The 23,184-nt window shown below is 36.3% G+C and overlaps 1 protein-coding gene across 1 annotated transcript in view; it reads right to left on the minus strand.

Annotated features, from left to right (window-relative positions):
• The window catches only part of RAD50 (RAD50 double strand break repair protein), a 66,322-nt gene that overhangs the window by 24,426 nt on the left and 18,712 nt on the right, over positions 1 to 23,184 (minus strand). The window contains exons 6-19 of the mRNA XM_016197114.2: positions 19,638 to 19,766; positions 19,239 to 19,404; positions 16,867 to 17,060; positions 16,252 to 16,458; positions 15,016 to 15,198; positions 14,385 to 14,542; positions 12,291 to 12,466; positions 11,500 to 11,737; positions 5,752 to 5,941; positions 5,303 to 5,429; positions 4,699 to 4,892; positions 2,948 to 3,058; positions 2,424 to 2,516; positions 2,239 to 2,352 (exon numbers count right to left, since the gene is read on the minus strand). Of these exons, the coding sequence (XP_016052600.1) occupies positions 2,239 to 2,352; positions 2,424 to 2,516; positions 2,948 to 3,058; positions 4,699 to 4,892; positions 5,303 to 5,429; positions 5,752 to 5,941; positions 11,500 to 11,737; positions 12,291 to 12,466; positions 14,385 to 14,542; positions 15,016 to 15,198; positions 16,252 to 16,458; positions 16,867 to 17,060; positions 19,239 to 19,404; positions 19,638 to 19,766 (2,280 nt within the window). The remainder of the gene's footprint in view (positions 1 to 2,238; positions 2,353 to 2,423; positions 2,517 to 2,947; positions 3,059 to 4,698; positions 4,893 to 5,302; positions 5,430 to 5,751; positions 5,942 to 11,499; positions 11,738 to 12,290; positions 12,467 to 14,384; positions 14,543 to 15,015; positions 15,199 to 16,251; positions 16,459 to 16,866; positions 17,061 to 19,238; positions 19,405 to 19,637; positions 19,767 to 23,184) is intronic.

Here is a 23,184-nt window from a genome sequence, read left to right on the forward strand (position 1 = left end):
TTTTTTATATCCTTAGTTTTAGGAATTCTGTTCAGCTAGTCTGCAGGTGGTTCTCAGTGATGGTTATTCTATAATTTAGTTGTAATTTCGATGTGGTCATGTGAAAAGGCGAAAACAATGTTTCCCTACTCTACCATCATGAGATAGATAGGCAGTCACCATAAAAGAACTCTTTAAAGGGCTATCACATTTTTAGTGGAGATAGGTGCAAAAATTGTTTCTGGTTTGTTTTCCTTCATGGTCACGAGAAAGCTAGGCATTTCTTTCTTTTAGGTCAGTTTCTGTTGGTCTTACTTTGATTTGGAGTATCTCATCAACATTAAAACAAAACAATGCTATTCAAGGACAGGCTGGACTTACTACTACCCTAATTTCAATAACTTCTTGTCCTTATTTCCACATTGTCTCATTTTTCCATGAATATAAAATGTTATTTGGCACTATTCTATGTATGTGACTTAATAAATAATTTCTAGAACAAGGTAGGTTACAGAAGTAAACTAATACAGTCAGATCCACTAAGTTTAGGCTATCAACTTGAAAAGGGTCACAGATTGATAAATCTTACTCATCTTAGTATATGGATATGGAGGGATATTACTGATTTGTAGATTGTGATTTTAAATAGGCAATACTCATAAGCTAGTGATAACTAATATTTTGTTATATATGCATCTTAAATTTATATAGCTATTCAGCATATAGATGATAGAGATCTGATTTACCTTTGACTGACATTCATATACTTGAAATTCCTGGCACTATAGTCAGAGACCCTGCAGAAAGCTGATACAGCTAATCTTCAAAGAGATTTTCAACCACTACTTATACCCAAGTGATTAAAGCATTCAAATAGCAAATTTTGTTTAAAACAGCAGGAACCGAGAAATGGTGTACAGCTGACTCTTGAACAATACAGACTTGAACTGTGAGGGTCCACTTATACGCAGATTTTTCCAAAAAATACCTGAATACTTGTACTGTTTTCGATCCTTGGTTGGGAGTCTGTGGGTGCAGAGGGTCACCCATATGCACTAATCTACACTATTTTATATAGAGGATTTCAGCATCCTCAGATTTTGGTATCCAAATTGGGTCCTGGAATCAATCCTCAGAAGATAACGTGGGACAACTAAGTTTTGGAGGAGTCAAAAGTTATACATGAATTTTCAACTGTGTGAGGTGGGGGGAGGGGTGTCATTCCTAACCCCTGCATTGTTTAAGCATCAACTCTAGTTTTTAAAGGTAAATTAACTATCATGCTTGCATAAGGCATGTTTAAAGATAGTTGTTCTATGTGATTTTAGTTATATTGTGGAAATCAATTTCTTGAATAGAGAAAATATATTATATAGGCATTAACGAAAAGATCATTTGATATACAGATATTTTACTTACAGACTTTTAAAAATATATCATTATACCTCTATCCCTGTTTTGTATAATTTATCCTACATAAAAAAATGTTACAATAAGAAAAAAATACAGATATATGTATGTTTACTGCCACAGTTTATAAGGAAAAAAGTAATCAAGCTATGGTACATATACAAAATGGAATATTTTATGATCATTAAAAAGGAAGTTATTGATCTGTGAAATGATGTTAGCTCGATCTGCATTAAGTGCCCAGCCAGCATGGCTCAGTGGTTGAGAGAAGACCCCTGAACCAGGAGGTCACAGTTCGATTCCCGGTCAGGGCACATGCCAGGTTGCAGGCTCAATCCCCAATAGGGGGCATGTAGGAGGCAGCCGATCAATGACTCTCTCTCATCATTTATGTTTCTCTCTCTCTTTCCTTCTCCCCTCCTCTCTCTGAAATCAACAAACATAAAAAAACGGCATTAAGTAAAAAAAAGGAAGGTGCAGAATATGATCTCATCTGTAAAAGTAAATGTGTGTACACACACACACACACTCTCTCTCTCCGTCCCCCCACCTGCTGGTAGATGAGTAATAATCTTCTTTAAGAACTAACAAAAAGCTATTAATGGTAATGACATCTAGGAGTGAGATTGAGAATTAGCAGAAAGGGAGGGAGATTTTAAATTTTAGGCTTTTATGTTTAAATTTTTACCAAGTGGATGTTTCATTGAAAATAATATGTTATTGGAATTGATAGTCTCTCTACTGTTTGCATTTCTACTTAATGGATCTACTGAACATAAAATTTAAAAATTTAAAAAAGGATGTTATTGGTATAAGTGATACCATAAGCCACAAGCAAAAAAGACCTACCTTCTGTGTATCAATATCTTGTCTCATGATTCCCATTTCCTTATTTATCTTTTCTTTGTGTTTCTCGCTTTCACTTAGTTGAGCTATTACTTGATTAAGTTCAGTTTCTTTTTGCTACAAAAAAGAAAATTCTTTAAGTACAAGAAATAAAAATAAAAATAAATAAGATTTAAGTTTTAAATTACCTTCTTATAGTCGTCTTTCCCATCTTGAATATAATTCTCAATGTTTTTCACATAACCATGAATATTTTTAACCTTCTCTTTGATATCATTCATCTGTAGAAAAATATTTAATATACATTGGTTGAGGATCAGGGCAATTAAGATGACTTATTTCTAAGGAAATATATTAACATAACGGAAACTTAATAGGAAAGCACAGAGAAACATTGGCTTGGAAGTTAGGAGCCTTGGGTTCTAGTTTTCATCACCAGCACACTGTATTATCTCAGATAACTCCCTTTATCACTTATGGAGCTGGATTAAATAGTCTCAATTCTCAACTTCTATTATAGATCAAGAAGCAAACTAATTTAAGTTTAATCCTTATTCTAACAAGAATTTTTAATGTCAACAGTTACATATCTGAAAATACTATTGATTCTTACCATGTTTTTAATTTCATGTGAAATAATAGTGTCCAACATGGTGCTCTGAACATGTTTAATATATATATTTGGTAAGTAAACATATAAATGAAATCTTACTTTATCCTGTGTTATTTTGTTGCTTGTATTTTTTTTGTAGACTAATTCTTCTTTCTCCTGTTGAAACTTTTCCAATGTTGTTTCCAAAGGGCTTATCTGCTCTTTAGCATCCTAAAAATATAAGAAACATTCCATTATCTTATTTCAGATGCCAGATTTTATAGTCATAAAAGCACTGTCCTATGTGCCATGCTTTAAAAATCAACTCATTTGCCTCTTCCAACAACCCTATGAAGAAGGTACCACTGTTTTCATCCCGTATTTCAGATGAGTAAACAGGCACAGAAATGACTTGTTCAGGGTCACAAGAGCCAGTAAATAAAGGAGCCAGGATTCAAATCCCATCCAGCTCCAGTCTCTCTCTGAACCACTCTGCTACACTGCCTCAGCCATTGTCTTGATTCTTAAACTACACCATGTGCTCCCAATTATATGAACAATTTGCTTCAGGTATACATTTTTAAGTTTGCAGGGGCCCATGTCAGCTCTGTGAGCAAAGGATAGGAAAGTTTGTTCACGCCAGGCCTCTCTTTTACAGATAGGAATATGACTGTAAAGGACACATTTGTGCTTAAGCTTACTTTGCTAAGACTAAGTATTTTATGGTAACAAAAGTGTACTGTACACATTAATATTACTGATGTATCCACACCTATTTTGGAAGGAAAAGGGCTTTCGAGTAACAAACTAGTTTACTAATCAGAAGTCTGCATTATTTGGCCTTGTAACATCTCTACAGCATAATTACAGGATAACCATTGTTCAAAACAATGATCCTTAAGCAGTTTAAGATCCTGAAGTATCTAATGAATCCAAAAAGGTAGAAATTATTATTTAGCATTACTTCAGTACAGGTGTATTTTATCATATTGGGAAGTGGTATGGTATAAGGGGAAGTCAAACGTCTTAGATGTGAGTAGACTTAACATCTGAAATTAACCCTGCCTCTTATTAGCTACATGAACTTGGGCAAGTCATGGGACATCTAAAAGTCTCAATTTCTTTTTCTGTAATAGGGGATTTAGTAATATTATCTCAACAAGGTTACTGAGACATTAAATGGCTTACTATCAAAGTGCTCTATAAAAACTAAAAAATTACATAAATGTCAGGTAGTACTATTTCATATCATACTCCCAGCCTCTGATAATCTGTAATCCAAATCCAATCATAGTATCTATAGATTCAGTAATATATTCAGTGCTTACTGAATGTGTATAATTGTGAAAACCTAGGTAAGACTGTTTCTAAAACTGTTCAAAAACTTAATTGGTTGGGTCTTAGATTTGATTAATCCAGATGAGGGATTCCAAATGGGTTCCATTTTATGTGGCAACTCAATGCCTATTCACTGTTTAGGGAAGGATTCCAAGACTACATCTCGAATCAAATAGAAAAAGTGCTATGACTAAGGCGGTGTTGGCTGTGGATATAGAATCTATAGATAAGACAAACCTCATATGTAGGAATCCTTATATGGAGTTAGCTAGCCACCACCTCACCACCTCCAATAACAGGACACTCACTACTAAATTAACCAGGTAGCCAATTCTTCCTTATTATGACCAAAATCCTTTTCCCAGACATCTTTACCTATTAGTACAAGTTCTGTCATCCGGGAGCCACACAAGGAATTATTATACCATTTTCATTTTATCCTCACAATATCCATAAGTCTACCATTACACCAATAAAGAGCATTCCATACATTTGAACTAATTAAAAAAACAAACATGTACAAATGTTCTTACCTTTATCTCTCTGTATAAGGACTGAACTTCAGTGGATAATTCCACAGTCTGCTCCTTCAGTTGCTGACGACGCTGTAAATTAGTGGATATCTGAAGTTTCTCTGATTTAAGTTCATTAGTTATACTTCTTAGGTGTTGCATCTGTTCCTGCTGGTCCTGTATAAGCTTACGATTCAATTCAATCTTACTGGAAACTGCACAAAAACATATGGACACAGTGATTAATGTAAGAGTACAGAAAATGCTGTGAGCAGCATCCTTCCAGTTTTATAGTCTATGGAATTCACAAAGGCAAGTTTCTATGGGTGCCACTGGAACCCCTCCAGCCCCGAAACCATCGTTTTGTCCTCTCCTGGCCACTCACAAGCAGGTATGATTGAGAAAGAATACAGCTCATTTGATAGTCATCATTCAAAATCTGTCGTGCAAAGCAAGGAAACAGAGGAGAAGTGATGCTACTGAGAAAAGAAAGTGAATATACTGTGGACTGGAAGGAGGAAAGGCAGATTCTTATTCACGTAACAGGTGTAAAATTTATGGTGAAAAGCAAAAGCTGGGAATGTTGACATCTTTAATGGGAACATGAGGAAACAGACCACATTACCTGTATCTAATTTGTGTTGTTTTTCTTGTTTTTCCTGGTTTACTTGTTGAAGAGTTCTCTCCAAGTCTAGTCCTTGTAGCTTAGCTGCTTGTTGTGCAATTTTTCTTTCAACATCTTTAAGTTCCATCTTAAGAATAAAACAAAGTTGTTTCCTTTAAGAAACTGACTGCAATTTACAACTGCTTTCAGATATAATTTGAACAAAGTTTGATAGGATGAAAATAAAGTTAATTTTTAATAATTTCAATGATGTAAGCAAAAGGAAGCAGACTAAAATGAAAACAAACAGGGCTGCTACCTATTTTTCATAATTTATAAATAATTCAGGATGGGGAACTCTAAACACGATCTGTATCTGAATACCAGCTATTGTTTTTAACACCCTCACACTTCACATTCAAATCACCATGAAACAAGTTTTATTCTGCCTCAAACTACAATAAACATACCTGAAATCTCTCCATAATTGTAACATCTGTCAGACACACTTTAGCACTTTCTTCTTCAGGCATTATTGTACCCAAGAGTGTTTCCTGTTCTTCTATGTCATTCTTTAGGCGTTGTATGTCTCTATTGACATTCTGAAGTTTGTTTCTTAATTCTGGTATTTCCTTCTCTTTCAAATCAATTATGCTTTGCCTTAACAGAAAACACAATTAAAAATAAGCTACCTAATATTTTCTCATAATGAGACTGAGGTTATGTATTTTTGGCAATACTATCATAGAAGTGATACTGGACCCTTCTCAGGGCATCATATCAATGGGTACATGTCAGTATGTCTTATTACTGGAGATGTTAAACTTATTCACTTGGTTAAGATGGTGTCAGCCAGATCCATCCATTGTAAAGTTACTATTTTCCTTTTTGTAGTTAATAAATATCTCAGGAGAGATACACTGATTGAGACTGTGTCAATATCCTGTTTCTCCTAAAACTTCTGCCCGATTTCAGTCTCTACTGGTACATGTTGCTTGCAACAATTATTACTATGTTTGTCAAAAAGAGATATTTTACAAATTAACTGATCACACTCATTAAAAGTGTCAAAATCGCGGGCGTGGCTCAGCAGTTGAGCATCAACCTAGGATCCAGGAGATCTCGGTTCGATTCCCAGTCAGGGGTGTGCAGGAGGCAGCTGATCAACGACTCTCTCATCATTGATGCTTCTATCTCTCTCTCCCTCTCCTTTCCTCTCTCTGAAATCAAAAAAGAAAAAAAAAGGGTCAAGATCATTAAAGACAAAGACTGAACAACTGTTATAGACTACAGGAAAAATAACAACTAGATGCAGTGTGGGATCCGGGTTTGGATCCTGAAACAGAAAAAGGACATTAATGGAAACACTGCTGAAATTCAAATATGGTTTATAATTTAGTTAACAGCATAATACCAATGTTAATTTCTTAACTGCATTATGGTTACATAAATTCTGATCATCACAAGAAGCTAGGTGAAGGTTATACGTAAATTCTCTGAACTATTTTTGTAACTTTTCTGTAAGTCTAAAATTTTTTCAAAATAAAAAATAAAAAAATGATGGAGCCCGGCTGGGCGTGGCTCAGTGGTTGAGCGTCAACCTGGGATCCAGGCGATCGGGGTTCGATTCCCAGTCAGGGCACATGCCCGGGTTGCGGGCTCGATCAATGACTCTCTCATCATTGATGTTTCTATCTCTCTCTCTCCCTTTCCTTTCCTCTCTCTGAAATCAATAAAGATATATTTAAAAAAAGAAAAAAAAGATGGAATGAAGGAAGGCAACAGACCACTCAGCCAAATACTACATGGGTTTTGGTACAAAAGCTGTTAAGTCAGCTTACTGTTGCTATCCTAGCTAATGTGGAAGGTATTAGCCCCACATGTATATTATTATCTTCACTCTCATTATTTTATTAAATCCTTTTATGGTAAAATAGAGAAATAATAAGCATAGGCACAATTCACACTGAAAACTATGGGTATGTTTGTTTTAAATCTTGGCAGCCCAGAGGGCTATCGAGAGAGAATGTTTTCCATTTTGCCTTCTAAATCCAAGATGTCTGTGATGATACTAGAACACTGTCCCAACCCGGAAGCTTATTAAATTTCACCCAATCTTCAAGGCAGTCTAGTCCCTCCTCCTAGGAGGTTTTCTCTCAGAACCAGCTTTTACTTGTCTCCCCCTTCTCTAAATGTTTCATCTACTACATTACCTAACCCAATTTAGCATCTAAGTATTGCCTTTCTCATATTATTTCTTCTTTTCCTGGTTTAGTGTCTTTTTAAAAAAAAAATGTTTTTCAATTACAGTTGACATATAATATTATATTCTGTGTGTACAACAAAATGATTAAACATTTATATAATTTACAAAGTTGCTGACAGCTCTAAAAGAATAAAACTTGTATTTTAGCTTTTAAAAAAGCTATCAAGTTTATTTTGGAAAAATTCCAAATTCTTGATTTAAATAAATTAGTGCAGTAAATTATATTGGTTTCTCATGGGAGTTTTATAATAAACTAAAGGAAAAACTAGAAACTCAAGGGTTAGCTCTTACATACTGCTATTACTTAATGATTTCTTAAAAGTCTACACTACGACTAAGAAATGCCAACCTGAACTGATTTGTGGCAATAGAAGACGTGTAATTTATTTTTTTTTACCACAGAAATGAATAAAATCCCCCGAGTAAATATGAAGGCAAGCAGATTATGAGTAAGTCCATGCTCACATTACTTCCTAAATGTTGTGATCATAGACCACAAGTTGGTCTTAAATTATGTGTCCAGTACCTAAAAAGTGACACAACTACGATAGCCAAAGGACAGTCAAGCACTTGTTTGACTGGGGATGTCTCTGTGGAGAACTATAGGCATCCATTCACAATCTTAATCCTACTTTTACATTTTCACCTGCACACAAAAAAACCCTTACCGATGAGGTCCAGATTTTAGTGCCTTTTTGATTACCCAAGATGTTTAAAATTAAGTATTCTAAGAAAAAGTAAAGCTATTTCCTGAGAGAATGGGCTACTGAGATCTGTTAAGTTCTGTTTTATTTTGTTTCTTAAATTTTTCAGAAAACTCAATTCACTTATTTTTGTGACAGCATTTCTTTTCCAAGGAGATTTTATGTAAAAGGGACCAACACAGATATGGTACTGAAAATACATTTTGAAGAAAAGGGAAAGTACTAGTTGAGTTTTTATTTAAGTTAGCTGCTATAATAAATGAACCTGAGTCAATACTAAGCAAAATGATAAACAGGTATATTTTTATCTGACATTTTACTCATGATGGTGGTCTTATATTGTTTTTAAGTTTGGGGCTTTAAATGAAAGTGTAATTTTCCTCAAAGAGAATAACAAAAATTTGGCTCCTTACTACTTTTCTAAGCTCATGTTCAACCACTTTCTCCTTTGGCGTTCAGGCCAAACATGCCTCAGGGATTTTGTACTGCCTGGAATGCTCTTCTCCTGAACAATTGCATGGCTGGGTCCCTCACTTCCCTAAGGTCTCCACTCAAATGCCACCTTCATCAGCTACTCCCCTCCTATACCCTCAGATACTCTCTATTCCCTGACCCCGCTATATTTTTCTTTGCAGCACCGATCATCACCTAAGACTACATATTTAATTTTTTAGCTTCAGATTATCTTATGTGCAGTGACCAGAACAGCACACAGATGCCACTCCAGATATTGGGGTACATGTGTATTAAGGTTAGCCACAAATACTTTGCCACGCCTCCCATTGAGAGGTGAAGTATGTGTCCACTTGCTGAATCTTGGCAGGCTCTGTGACTGCTCTGACCAACAAAAAATAGCAGAAGTAACAGTGCGCCATTTCTGGGCCCAGGCCTTAAAGGACTTACAGCTTCTCTTTCCAGTCTCTTGGAATACTTGCTCTTAGGGTACTTCCTTTGGTAACCCAGCCACTATACTACCAAAAACCATATGATATATGTCATACTGCCACATGACATATGTGGGAGCCATGTGAAGGCATTCTGTTTGACAGCCCCAGCTGGGCTCCCATGTGAGTGAGGAATCTTGAACGTCCAGCCCAGGAGAGCCTTGAGATGACTGCAGCCAACATCTAACTGCAATTGCATGAAAGACCTCAAAAGAAAACCACCCAGCTAAGCCCAATCATTCCACAGAACCATGAAAAACCATAATAAATCATTGCAAGGCACTAAGTTTTGAGGAGTTTTGTTACGCAGCAATAAATACGTGGGACAGATACTACAGTTCTCATTCATTCAGCAAATAGTTACCAGAGTTACAATACACGAATAATTATGAAACTACAGCACCGAGTAAGGTAGGCACCAGGCACCTTACTCGGAAGAGGGGAGCTGCGATGGCAAGGGTCCCAAAATACAATACAATGTTGATTTCTGTTAGTTATAATACATCAGTAGACACAGAACTAAGCTCAAATTTCCTTGACATGCACTTTCTACCAACTTTAATCTTTTGAGATTTTTCTTTTCAAGATACTGCCTTATTCCTCTTCCTTTTCATTCTCAAACTACTGCTTTTGTTTCCTCATCACGTTCTCATTGTAGTCTGCCATAATCTGGTTTCACCCATAATGATTATATTAGTTATCTACTGCATAACAGAATAGCCAAAGTTTAGCAGCTTAAAACAGCAGCATTTATTTATCACACATATGAGAATCAGGAGCAGCTATCTGGGTACTTCTGATTTGGGCTTCTTGTTGAAGTTGCAGTCAAGCTGACGGCCAGGGCCGCAGCCATCTCAAGGCCTGACTGCTGGATAATCTGCTTCCAAATGGTGCACTCACTCAAATGGCTGCTCAAAGGCCTCAGTCCTCACAAAGTGGGTCCCTCCACAGGGCAGCTCACATGACAGCTGGCTTCCCCAGATCCACGAGCGAAAAAGAGGAAGCTTGAGTGTCTTATATAATCTAATCCTGGAAGGGGCATGCTATCACTTCTGTTGTATTTTATCAGTCACACAGACCAATCCTGGAACAAGGCTGTGAATGCCGGAGGCAGGATCACTGGGGGCAACCTTGGAGGATGCCTACCACAAAGCACATCTTCTTAGAACTTTTCTGCTTTTCCTGAAACTCCTCTTTGGTTTTCCAAAACAGACCCTCTTGGTTTTTCTGCGTCCAGAGTTTTTTCCACTCTCATCCATTCAATACATTAACATTAGATTAAGTTTCCTAAAACACATTGTTGATCAAACCCCTTAGAATGGCTCATCACCTATCAGAGTTGTAACTAGACCTGAACATAATATAGTACTATCTCCCAATTTATGGGAATCAATCCCTAAAAATAACTCCCCAACTCCAGATAACGTTTCTATTGCAGCATAGGTCACACTCTCTGTTGCTTTACAGACACTGTTCTCCTCTCCCCTTTCCTTTTCTTAACTGAGTTTCCCAGTTTCCCTGTGGTTTACATTCCCCCTCCTACCTTGTTCTCAAAATCCTGTCCTCATTCTGTATTCCAGTGGCTTCTCTTTTCTTAAATAATGCATTTGTTTGAACTAATTAAGCACTTTATTAGACACAGCTTTCTAAATATCTAATTCTGAAAGCTTGTTTCCTTTCTTGGGACATCAGCTCCTTGAGGGTCATGTCACTGGTCTTTGACCAGCTCTGTGTTCTGTTGTGGGAGACACCAAGGCAATCATCACATACTTTCTGATTTGATTTATAAATAGACCATCATCTGAATTTCTTGTGCCAAGCATGGGGAAAATAAACAGAAAATCGTCTAGGATTCATTCTTTTTAAGAGTGGGAAAGACATAACATAGTTTATTTATTATTTTTAATTGCTTTTTAGAGAGAAACATCAATGTGACAGCAAAACATTGATCTGCTGCCTCTTGCATAACCCCTAACAGGGATTAAGCCAGCAACCTGGGCATGTTACTTGATTGGGAATTGAACCAGCAACCTATTGGTGCATGGTCCAACCCCAATCAAAAAAGCCACACTGCCAGGGCCATAATACAGTTTAAAAGAAAACAAAAAAAGAAACAAATTCATTGTTTCTTCTCATTATATAAGTAACATGAGATGGGGCTTACCTACTCAGGATCCTGACTTCAACTTTTATTCATTCAAGATGTGCTACTGAGTTGCTACCATATGCCAGGCATTGGGCTGGTGCCTCTTACAGTGCTGCTGCTGCTGCTACATGTACAGTAATGTAAATCCCTATTCTCACCTCATGGGCACAAGCCCCAGCATTTCATCACGCCGCTTTTCTTTTTTCTTTAGCTCTGATTCTGTTGACTTGAGTTTATCTGGGGCCAGCCGCAGCTTAGACTGCAAATCACTGATAACTTCTTGTAATTCAGCTTCTGTTTGAAAAACTCTCTGACAGACAGGGCAACAGGACTCGTTTTCATCTGTTAGCTGGGTGATGAATTGGGAGTAAACTGCCGTGGCTCCAGCCAGCATGGCTATTTTAAGAAAATAAATAGGTTTCCAGTGAGGAGAAAATAATATACAGTTTTGTCAATATGTTTACATCCTCCACTGTAAATTTATGATTATTCTTCTTGCTTTATAAACACATTAAATAATTTAAAGTTCTCTGATACTTAAATATTCTTCAAAAATTTTCAATTTCTTCCTAAGCCTGTCTAAACCACTTTCACAATCCTGGCTACAACAATACATTCAGATCTGTCTTTTGGATAACACACAAAAGTGTAACAAAATTTTAGAGCTTATTATGTGCCAGGAACTGTTCTAAGAGTTTTATAGCCATAATCTCATTTATTACTCCCTAACGGTCTAGGTAGTAGGTAATTATGTCCTCAGATGATGAATTTGAAGTACAGAAAGGTTTCAATATGCACGAAGTTGCACAGCAATAAGTTATAGAACCAGCACTAAAACTTAAGCCATGTGGCTCCAGAATCAAGTTTTTAAATCTCCCGTCCTTAGTTACCTGTCAATGAACATTCATAAATGTCACAGTGCCTTGATAATATAAAGCAGGTAACTTACCTCGTTGTTTTGAAGATTTTTCAATTTCTTCTTTAAGCCTGTCTAAATCACTTTCAAAATCCTGGCTACCACAAACATCAAATAACTTGTCTTCATAATTGGATAACTGCTCTTCCTTCCTTTTTAGCTCAATATTTATATGATTTTTATTTTGCTCAGCTGATGCTAGTTCCTTGCTATAAAATAAGAAAAAATACAGATTACAATTTTAAAACATGAGATGTAAGTTTCAAAAGTTTGAATAGGTAGATATAAGATAAATTCTGCCAAAAAAATTACAAAGTTTGCTGTGACCAAGTGCTTTTTTTAGAAGTCCAGGCAATAGTTACTTCTGCCTGAACTCTCCCCCTCAGACACTGACTCACTTGCCATCAGTGGTCATGGGCCTGGTCCCAGAAAAATGTGTAGTATAGGCGAAATTCTGCCTGGTTTCTGGGGATTCATGGTCTTAGATCTCAGGTTAAGAGCCTCAGCAAGGAGAATGTGCTTGCTGGGTCTATTGGAGGGAGAGAAGAGGGGAAGAATATTCTCCTAATTTCCTTTGGGCCCATTCACAATATTACTTCCTCCCCTTCCTGTGAACTTTGCCTTTGTCCCCTCCTTGTTGTCATCTACTTATGTCTTGATCATTTCTTCTCATTCATCAAAGACTTTGCTCACTAGTAAAATTTATCTCCACTCCAACTCTTAAATTTCACCCTAGCCAACCTGCATGCATATACACCAGGGTTTTTTATTTTGCAGTTTATGAGGCAAGTCATGTAATCAATTCAATGCATCACTTCAGCATATTTTATCAAACAGCATAGGATATATTGCAGTAAACTGCACATAGGTAGGACAGGTACTATTCTGAGAAATCTGTTTCAGATAAATGTGAATGCACATGTGCTTCCTCTTGACACTTCCCATTGTTTCCGATAGCAGCTGACCATTCCTGCTAACAGTGCCCAAGGGTTCCAATTTCTCAACATTCTCACCAACACTTGATATTTTCTGCATTTTTGATACTGGTCATCCTAACTGGTGTAAAGTAATGTTTTTAAATATATATATATATAGCCCGGCCAGGCATGGCTCAGCGGTTGAACATCGACCTAGGATCCAGGCGATCGGGGTTCGACTTCCGGTCAGGGCACATGCCCGGGTTGTGGGCTCAATCAATGACTCTCTCATCATTGATGTTTCTATCTCTGTCTCTCCCTCTCCTTTCCTCTCTCTGGAATCCATAAAGATATATTTAAAAATAAATAAATAAATATATTTTTATGGATTTCAGAGAGAGGAAGGGAAAGGGAGCGAGAGATAGAAACATCAATGATAAGAGAGTCATAGATCCACTGGCTCCTGTACACCCCCTGCTGGGGATCAAGCCCACAACCAGGGCATGTGCCCTGACTGGGAATTGAACCTTGATCTCCTGGATCATAGTTTGATGCTCAACTGCTGAGCCACACTGGCTGGGCATGATGTGGTTTTAATTTGCATTTCCTGGTGACTAGTGATGTTGAGCATCTTTTCACATGCTCATTCGTCATTTGTATATCTTCTTTGGAGAAATATCTATTCAAGTCCTTTGCCTATTTTTTAAATCCAGTTATTTGTGTTTTTTTTATTGTTGAGTAGTAGGAGTTTATATATTCTGAATATTAACCCCCTATCAGGTGCATGGTTTGCAAACATTTTCTCCAATTCTGTAGGCTGCCTCTTCCCTCTGTTTAATGTTTCTTTGCTGTGTAGAACTTTCTAAGTTTGATGTAGCCTCATTTGTCTACTTTGCATTTGTTGCCTGTGCTTTTGTTGTCATATCCAAGAAATGATTGCCAATTTCAATATAATAAAGCTTTCCCCATATGTTTCCTTCTAGGTATTTTATAGTTTCAGGTATCACTTTTTATAAATGAGAATTTTAATCCACTCACTTAATTCTACAAACTTTCAAGGAACAAGAGATCCCCAATCATTACCATTTTACTTAATTCGTAAAATATAGGAGAACTAAAGTCAATTAACAAGACATACCATTTCATGGCAATAAATGACTTTAGAACAATTAAAAATGAAAGCATAAAATAAGAGTTTTCTACTACTTACTTCAATTTGGCAAGCCTGTCCCTGGTCTGATTAATTTCTTTTGATTTACTATGAAGCCAGTCTTCAAGCTGTTTTTTATTGGGAAAATACCCTAACAATGAATTTAATTCATCACTGTGCCTAGATTTTATTTTTCTGATTTGTTCATCTTTGTCAGCCTATTAAAAAAAAAAAAAAAATCTTTTAAAAATAAAGCTCAATATCTCCACATTACGTCAAGAACAAAAATAAATTTTAGATTGATTAAAGTTCTAGGCTTAAAAAGAAAAACCATAAAAATGCAAGAAAACATATAATTTCCTCAAGTCTAAGAGTGGGCATAACCTTTCTAAGCATAAGAGAAAAGAGTAATGAGTCTGATGATATAAAAATTAAAACTTCTGTATGAGATATAAATTTAACAGCAATGTACATATGTATTTGTATGTATACAGTTCTATATGATTGATTTTTCCTAATTAGAAAATAGTTTTAAGCTTGAAATCCTATTTTATAGAGTATTAAACTCAACTTAGCCCCTAAAATATAAAGCCAACACCAACTAAATACTTCATAGCGTATCAATTATGAATGTAAAATAATCTACTTAAAATACCAGAAATTATAATTAGAACAAAAAGAAAGGTCATACCTTGTCTTTGCTCAGCATCTCCATCTGGGTGCGTGTTGCTGTATGATGGTTTAACTGCTCCATCTCCTGGTCCAATTTACGTAGGGTCCTGTCTAGGTCTCCTTTCTCATTTTGTAGACTTATTACTTCTGTTTTTAGAGTTTCTACATTGCTGTTTTTCTCTGCCTTGCTTAGCTCATGTTCCTTATCAATAATTTAAAAAAAAAAAAAGCACAGTTTTATATAGTTTGTGTTAAAATAACAACAAAGTGTTTTAGAAGTCAACTACTCACTCCAAAAGAGAAAAAAAACATAAGGAATAAGATTTTTAAGGAAAATCTTATAAAGTTACCTTACTATGTTATAATACTAGAGAATTAGTAAATAAATATGAAAGGGTCAAACAAGAGTGGGGGAATAAGAATTAATACAAAGTTAAGAGAAAGTCTCAGAAATAGTCTAAGACTATAGTTTCATAACTCTTCAGTCAATACTGAAGTATTTATCAAGTACCCATGTAACTCACTGCATTTCCTGTCACATAGAAACTATAAAAACAGTGTGACGCTGTCCCGGAACAATGCTACCCTGTTACAACAAAACAATAATGTGATAAAATGCTAAACTGACAAAAACGTACACCAGATGTTAAGTTAGGGAGCAAAAAGGAATGTTTACTTAAATTATCAAAGTGAGATCTGAGAAGGGGATTTGCTAAGCTTTAGGATGCTTACTTTGGCCGCAGAGATGTGAAGGAAGAGAACAGATTAGAAACAAGGAAGAAAATTTGGAAATCTGTGAGAAGAATAGATGGGCTAAGAAAGATTTCACCATAAAAAAAGTGATACCATGGCAAAAATCTTATAAAATCTACAGTATATGGAACCTAGAGAAAAATACTTTTCTTTTTAACTTAAGTGGTTCTTAACCAAGGTACTCATTAGAATAACCTAGTTTTATTTTGAATGCACATTTCCATGCTCTACTCTTAGAGGGTTTGGTTTGAGAGGTCTGAAGTAAGGTCTAAGCCTGAGCACTTTTTAAAAGCTTCCCAGGTAATTCTAATTTTTAATCCACTGGGTTCCAAAACTGAAGAGTTGAGTGTTAACATATTTAGATGAATTCATTTTACATGAGATTGTTAGACAAGGTAGATATTTTAACTAACATGCCATAATCTTAGGATTAACAACAGATAAAATACTTCAAAAAAACAAGATTCTAAATATCTCGTGCTTTAAAATTATTATGTCTTACAGCTTTTGTGAGCTCCTGGTCCAGTTCATGAATCCTGTCTGAAGATCCTTCCAACTGCTGTAATTCGTACTTCACATTTTTCAGCTCATTCTGCTTCTTACTTAGGATTTCTGATTTTAGCTCAATTATTCTTCCCAGTCCAATTTTCTTATCCCTTATCTCATCTATCTGTTTTTGTTTCAGAGTTTCTTTTTCTGCAAAGTCATTCTAAATACATACAAGAATGAGTATTAATTTTTTCACTAAACAATTCATTAAGCAAACATTTCTTCATTATAAAAGTGGTATATGCACACTAAGGAAAATATATTAAAAAGTATAAAAATATGAAATGGCTATCCTCCACAGATAATAATTATTAACTCTGAGCACACTTTTTCTTTACCATTAGCTTTAAAAAGAAATTTTACTTAAAATCGAATAAAAAATGTAGGTCTGCATTTCTTCATATTTTTAGCCTCATACACATTAAAAAATTTGCTTCCATAAAGGCTTCTTCTACCTTGTAGCAGACTATCCTAACCTTAAGCCAAAAATATAAGAATATAAGGTCCATCCAAAAATTAAAACAATTTAACTAGAGATGCTGACATAAAAAAAAAAAAAAAAAATTACCATCAGTTGATTGGCAGTTTCTTCTTCCTTTTCTTGTCTCTCTCTTACAAGTTTGTAAAAATTTTTAATCTGTCTTTCACTGAATGGCCCATGCTCAAAGCCATCCAATTCTAACTGTGATGCCAAAGACTGAATTAATGAATCTCTAGCTTGGATACTTTCTTGATGGCGATCTGCTTGCAGCTGTAGACGACCTTTACAAAAAACACCACCATAATTATTTTTTCAGCTGATTTTTTAAAAATTGAGATAATTATATATTCATATGTAGTTGTAAAAAAATAACACAGCAAGATCTCTTACACCCTTTGCCCAGTTTCCCCAAATGGTAACTGTGATATTATAATACATATATATTTGTTTTTTGTCCCTGATTCCTGGCACAGAGCTCCTAAAACTCTTAGAACTTCTCATAGAGGTGAGAGGAGTGTCTTTTTTGTTTTGTTAATCCTTACCCGAGAATATTTTTTCCACTGACTCGGGGGGGGGGGGGGGAGAGGGGGAGAGAGAGAGAGAGAGAGAGAAACATCGATGTGAGAGAGACACATCGATTGGTTGCCTCCTGCACGTGCTCCAACCAGGGCCCAGGGTCAAACCTGCAACCCTTCAGTGAGTGAGCCAATGCTCTAACCACTGAACAATACTGGCCAGGGAAAGAGAAGAGTGTCTTGTTATTCATTGTAAGTCCCTTTCTACCACACCTGAGTTTATTCTTTTTATTTAAATATATCTTTATTGATTTCAGAGAGAGGGAGAGAGAGGAAGAAAGAGAGAGTTGAAACATCAATAATGAGAGAGTCATCATTGATCTGCTGCCTCCTGCAGGCCCCCAACTAGGGATCAAGCCTGCAACCAGGGCATGTGCCCTGATTGGGAATCAAACTGTGATCTCCTGGATTCCAGGTCAATGCTCAACTGCTGAACCACGCCTAGGCAGGATGAGTTTATTCTTTTTTTTTTTGGTTTAAATCCTCACCTGAGGATATTTTTTCCATTGCTTTTCAGAAAGAGTGGAAGGGAGAAAGAGGAGAGAGACAGAAACACTGATGTGAGAGAGAGACATTGATTGGTTGCCTCCTGCTCATGCCAGGTGGGAAAGAGCCTGCAACTGAAGGACATACCCTTGGCTGGAATGGAATCTGGGACCCTTCAGTCCTCGGGCCTACACTCTAACCACTCACCCAAACTGGCCAGGGCCCGCGTTTATTCTAATGAAGTGACTCTTGGAGGATGGGAGCTGGTTATCAGAGGAATCAACTATGTGATTAGAGAGTAGGAATTTTCCCCAACTCTGGGGAGAAGCTGAAGATTCAGTTCAAACACCAATGGTCAGAGCAATTCCAGGTTGGTGAACACATGGAGGTGCTGACACAGTGCCACGCCTCTTCCCCATACCTTGCCCTATGCATCTCTTCCATTTGGCTATTTTTGAGTTGTATTCTTTATAATAAACTGGTAATAGTGTTTCCCTGAGTTCTATGAGCTACTATAGCAAGTTACTGAACCTGAGGAAGGGGTTGTGGGAATGTCTGATTTATAGTCAGTGGACAGAAGTATAGGTACAGACAATCTGGACCTAGCAAATGGGACTGGAAGTGGAAGGCAGTCACACAGGACTGAGCTCTTAATCCGTGGGTATGTGCTAATTCCAGACAGTTAGTGTCAGAACTGAATTAAATTACAGAACACCCAGTTGCTAAGAATTGGAGAACTGTTTGGTGTGGGAAAATGCACAAATCCAGTGTCATAATTATCGTAAGCAGAAAACTGTTTTAGTAACATTTTACAAAACTATAAAGTCATGGATAGATCCTGTAACTTTAAATAAAATGACATATAATGAAACCAAATTTACCATGGACTACTTGATATAGACAAGAATTAAGTTCCTATGCATCTCAAAAACATAATAAAACAGTTATTCGAGGACCTGCTGTAGTATAATATCAACCATGATATAGGCACTGAACAATCCATCAATCTTATTCAGATTTCCCCAGTTTTCCTTGTACCCATTTGGATGTGTGTATTAAATTCTATATAATTGTATCACCTGCGCTGGCTCATATATCTACCACAAGTCAAGATACCGAACAGTTCCAATACCACAAGAATCCCTCTTGTTGCTTTTATAACCATAACCACACTAACCTTTTTCCTGTCCCTCCTCCTACTTAGTAGCCCTAGTAACCACTAGTCTGTCCTCCACTTCTAAAATCTTGGCATTGCAAAACTGTTACATAAATGGAAACACACTGTATATAATATTTTGATACTGGCTTTTTTTACCCAGCATAATTCCCTGGAGATTCATCATTCGTGTTGAAAATGCATAACAATTACAATAAGACCAAATAAACACTTTGTCTTACCCTGTTCAACAAGTAGTTCTGATTTTTCTTGATTGAGAAGCCTAGATTCTTTATTTAATTTTTCCAGTTCACGCTGACAGTCTACCAATCTCCTTTCTTTTTCCCTTACTGTCCTCTGGTGATTATGATATAAATCATTTAGTTGCTCATCAGTCCCTTGAAAAACCTATGCATAACCAAAATAAAGAGCTTTAATGAATAAGTATAAGGAGATATCACTCTGAGGTACAAAGTATGAACCAAAGTTTATTCAATATCCTTCTTTTTAACATGTACACGGAAGCAACACAAACATCATGTATAGTTTTCTTTCAAAATGAGTGGCAAAATGGATTCAAATGAGGTGCACTACAATAACCCCAGAATTTTGAAGTAGAACAAAATTCTACCACTACAAACCTTTTCCATTTTCTGTTCCAGTTCACTATTATCTTTCTCCATTTGCTTCTTTCGGCTTTCCAAGGCTTTAATTTCATTGTCAAGTTTCATTATTTTAGAGAGATTTTGTTCAATTTCTTTTAGGCGATTCTGGAAAAACACACACACTCTACATAAATAAAGTTTTCTATAGTTTATACTACAGATGGATAAAGAGAAATAAGATGTGCCGGGGCCAGGCACTTGGTAAACGTGACCTCATTTAATGCTAACAATGCAGCAAACGGAGTACAGAGAAACTGAGGATTAGAGACATTAAGTAACTTGCTCAACTCCTCATTGCTAGTAAAAAAAAAAAGCAGTAGTTAAACTCCAAATCTAACTCCAAAGCCCATGCTCTGCCTTCAACACCTCCCAGAAGTCATTCATTGAGTACTTAGAGCCACATTATATAAAGTACCTTTTAAGAACTTAATCCTCAAAAGACTATTTTTAAAAATTAGCAAAACTAGTGGGCTACAGACTCATGGTCAGTCACTAGTGCATTCTGAGCCTGTAGGCAAATTTACATGGAAGACTACACTTTAATTCAAAGTTTGCTCAGAGGACTTTCAACAACTGAAATGTGACAAATGACCTCAGTGGTCTGCTTCCTCAGTGGATGCCTCATATCCTAGGAATATGTGTGACCAGGAGTATTTTCTCCTGGGATGATGCTGGGGACAGCCTTCCACTATTTGCCACTACATTTCCAAGGCTGACCAATTCCTCTTACATTTGTAGAACCTAATTTTTAAACTAACACATTACTAGAGTGCTTAGATAGTAATTTTAAGTTCTCAAAGCTGCACCAAAATGCATCCCCAACTTTAATGTCATTTAATACCATCTCCTGTGATTTGTATATTAATGAGTAGCATGTAATCACCATAAAAATAGAAACTTTGTTTACTAATATGTCACCAACACATATAATAGGTGTTCAGTATGTTAACCGAAAAAAGAATGAGATTTTTTAAAAGTAATTTTACACTTACAGTTATAGCTATCACCGACTAAATGCCTACCAAATTGCAGACTTTATACTAAGTGCTGCTATACATTCTCTTTAATCCTTATAAGACTATATGTGCTAGGTAGAGGAGACTTTGAAGATTTAACTTGTATAAAACTACACAGATACTTAACAATAAAAGATAAGGCTGGGATACACGGCTGTATAACGGTTATGACTGTAGGCTGTGTGTGCTGGAAAAACTGAATGTCTGTATGCAAAAAAGTAAACCTCAACCTTACCTCATACCATACTTAAAAATTAACCTGAAATGGAGCATATACTTAAGTGTAGAACTCAAACTACAAAATGTCAGAAGAAAACACAGAAGAAAAGTCACCTTGAGTCAGGCAAAGATTTCTTAGATAGAAAACAAAAACCACAAACCATAAAAGAAAAAAATGATAAACTAAAAACTCTTGCCCTTTGAAAAGCAGTTAATAAAATATTTGCAAAATACATATTTGATAAGGGCTTGTATTCAGAATATATGAAGAACTCTGAATATTCAGCTCATAAGACAAAAAAAATAAAAATAGGCAGAAAAATTGAAGACACTTTACCAACAATATTCAGGTGGCAAATAAACACAAAGGATGCTCAACAGCCATAGATATTAGTAAAATGCAAATTAAAACCACAATGAAAAAAAATATTCAGAGATACAACCTATCTAATATAATAGTTACAATAAAAAAGACTAACAATACTAAGTGCTGAAAAGAATGCAGAGCAACTGCAATCTTAAATGTTGTTGGTAGGACTATGAAATGGTACAGCCACTTTGAAAAAGCGGCAGTTTATAATGGTAAACAACTTCCATATACTTGCAACTCCATTCTTAAGGAGTTACCCAAGAAACAAACACACTACAAACAAAGACCTGTACATGAAAGTTGATAGCAATTTAATTGTAATAGGTAAAAGCTAGAAACAACCTAATGTCCATCAATCAGGAAACAGATGGACATACTGTAATATAGCCACACAGTGGGATATCCTCAGCAATAAAAGGAATAACTACCCATATGTACAACAGAGATTACTTAAAAAGCAACATGCTAAGAAGCCAGGTACAAAAGACTACACAAGATATGATTCTATTTATGTGACATTCTGGAAAAGACAAAGCTATGACAGAAAACAAATTAGTGGTTACCAAGGGCTAGGAGTGGAGGGAGGAGACTGACTACAAAAAGACTTGAAAGAACTTTTTGAGGTGATGGAAATGCTCTGTATCTTGACTAGAGTGGTGGCTATGCTACTATATGCATTTGCCCAAACTCACTGAGCTACACACTTTTAAAAGGGTTGATTTTACTACATGTAAATTATACTTCAATAAATCTGACTTCTTAAAGTATGGGCTTAGGAATCAGAGAGGCCTGGACTCAAATCCTGGCTTTTACCCCTTACTTCCAATGTGAACATCTGTGCCTCAGTTTTCTTGCCTAAAAACCTCATAGGGTTATCTGCCGAGGTGGTGCTCAGTGGTTGAGCATCGACCTAGGATCCAGGAGATTGCGGTTCAATTCCTGGTCAGGGCACATGCCCAGGTTGCAGGCTTGATCCCCAGTCAGGGGCATGCAGGAGGCAGCTGATCAATGACTCTCTCATCACTAATGTTTCTATCTCTCTCTCCCTCTCCCACAAATCAATAAAAATATATATTAAAAAAAACACCTCATAGGGTTAATGTGTAGTTTACATAATACATTTTAAAGCACTTTGATCAGTGACTGACATACAGCTGACCCTCAATGAACAGGATAATTCACATCACTTGTGAAAAAAATTCTGTGTTCAGAAAATACTTTTCGAACAGTAACAAAGAGAAATGGATTGAACACTCAAAATACTGACTACAGGTATACCTTGTTTTATTGCCTTTGCAGAAGTTGCATTTTTTACAAATTGAAGGAAAGTCTCTCCACCAGCGAATAAATTACAACTCACTTTGGTGGTCTGGAACCAAACCTGCACTATCTCCAAGGTATGCCTGTATTAACACCTCAGCTGTGGTACTTCTCAAAAACTTCTTGGCTTCTCTCTACCAGTGTTTTCACAGCTTCTTGGTGGCATTAACATTATCTGGGCCTGAATCTTTTGTGACATCCCTAGCTACTTCATTTTTTTAGATGTAGGCCGTCACCAGATCCTGTGGATTCCTTTTTTGACTTGTATTTTGGCTCTATCCCCAGAGCACACAATCTAATAAAAGGAGCTAAGACAAATTTGTAAACAACCAAAAAAATGCAGCTGAGTGTTTAACGCTTAGGCATTAGTGTGAAATGAGATAAATGAATGGGGCAGTTGGGTTATTAGGTCTATAATGACTATGAACTTGTGTGTGGAAAAAGAAGAGGGCCAGAAGGTGTTTTTGAACCTGAAAACACATTTCTCAAGCAGTTTCCACTGATGGCAAGAAAGGAAAACAGGGCTAAATGGGTCGAGGTCAGGATAAGATGGGGTGGGACAGGAATAAAGTAGTTCATGAGAGAGTTCCTAAAGATG

This window comes from Miniopterus natalensis, chromosome 4 (assembly GCF_054644295.1).
Source record: "Miniopterus natalensis isolate mMinNat1 chromosome 4, mMinNat1.hap1, whole genome shotgun sequence".
Classification (NCBI taxonomy): domain Eukaryota; kingdom Metazoa; phylum Chordata; class Mammalia; order Chiroptera; family Miniopteridae; genus Miniopterus; species Miniopterus natalensis.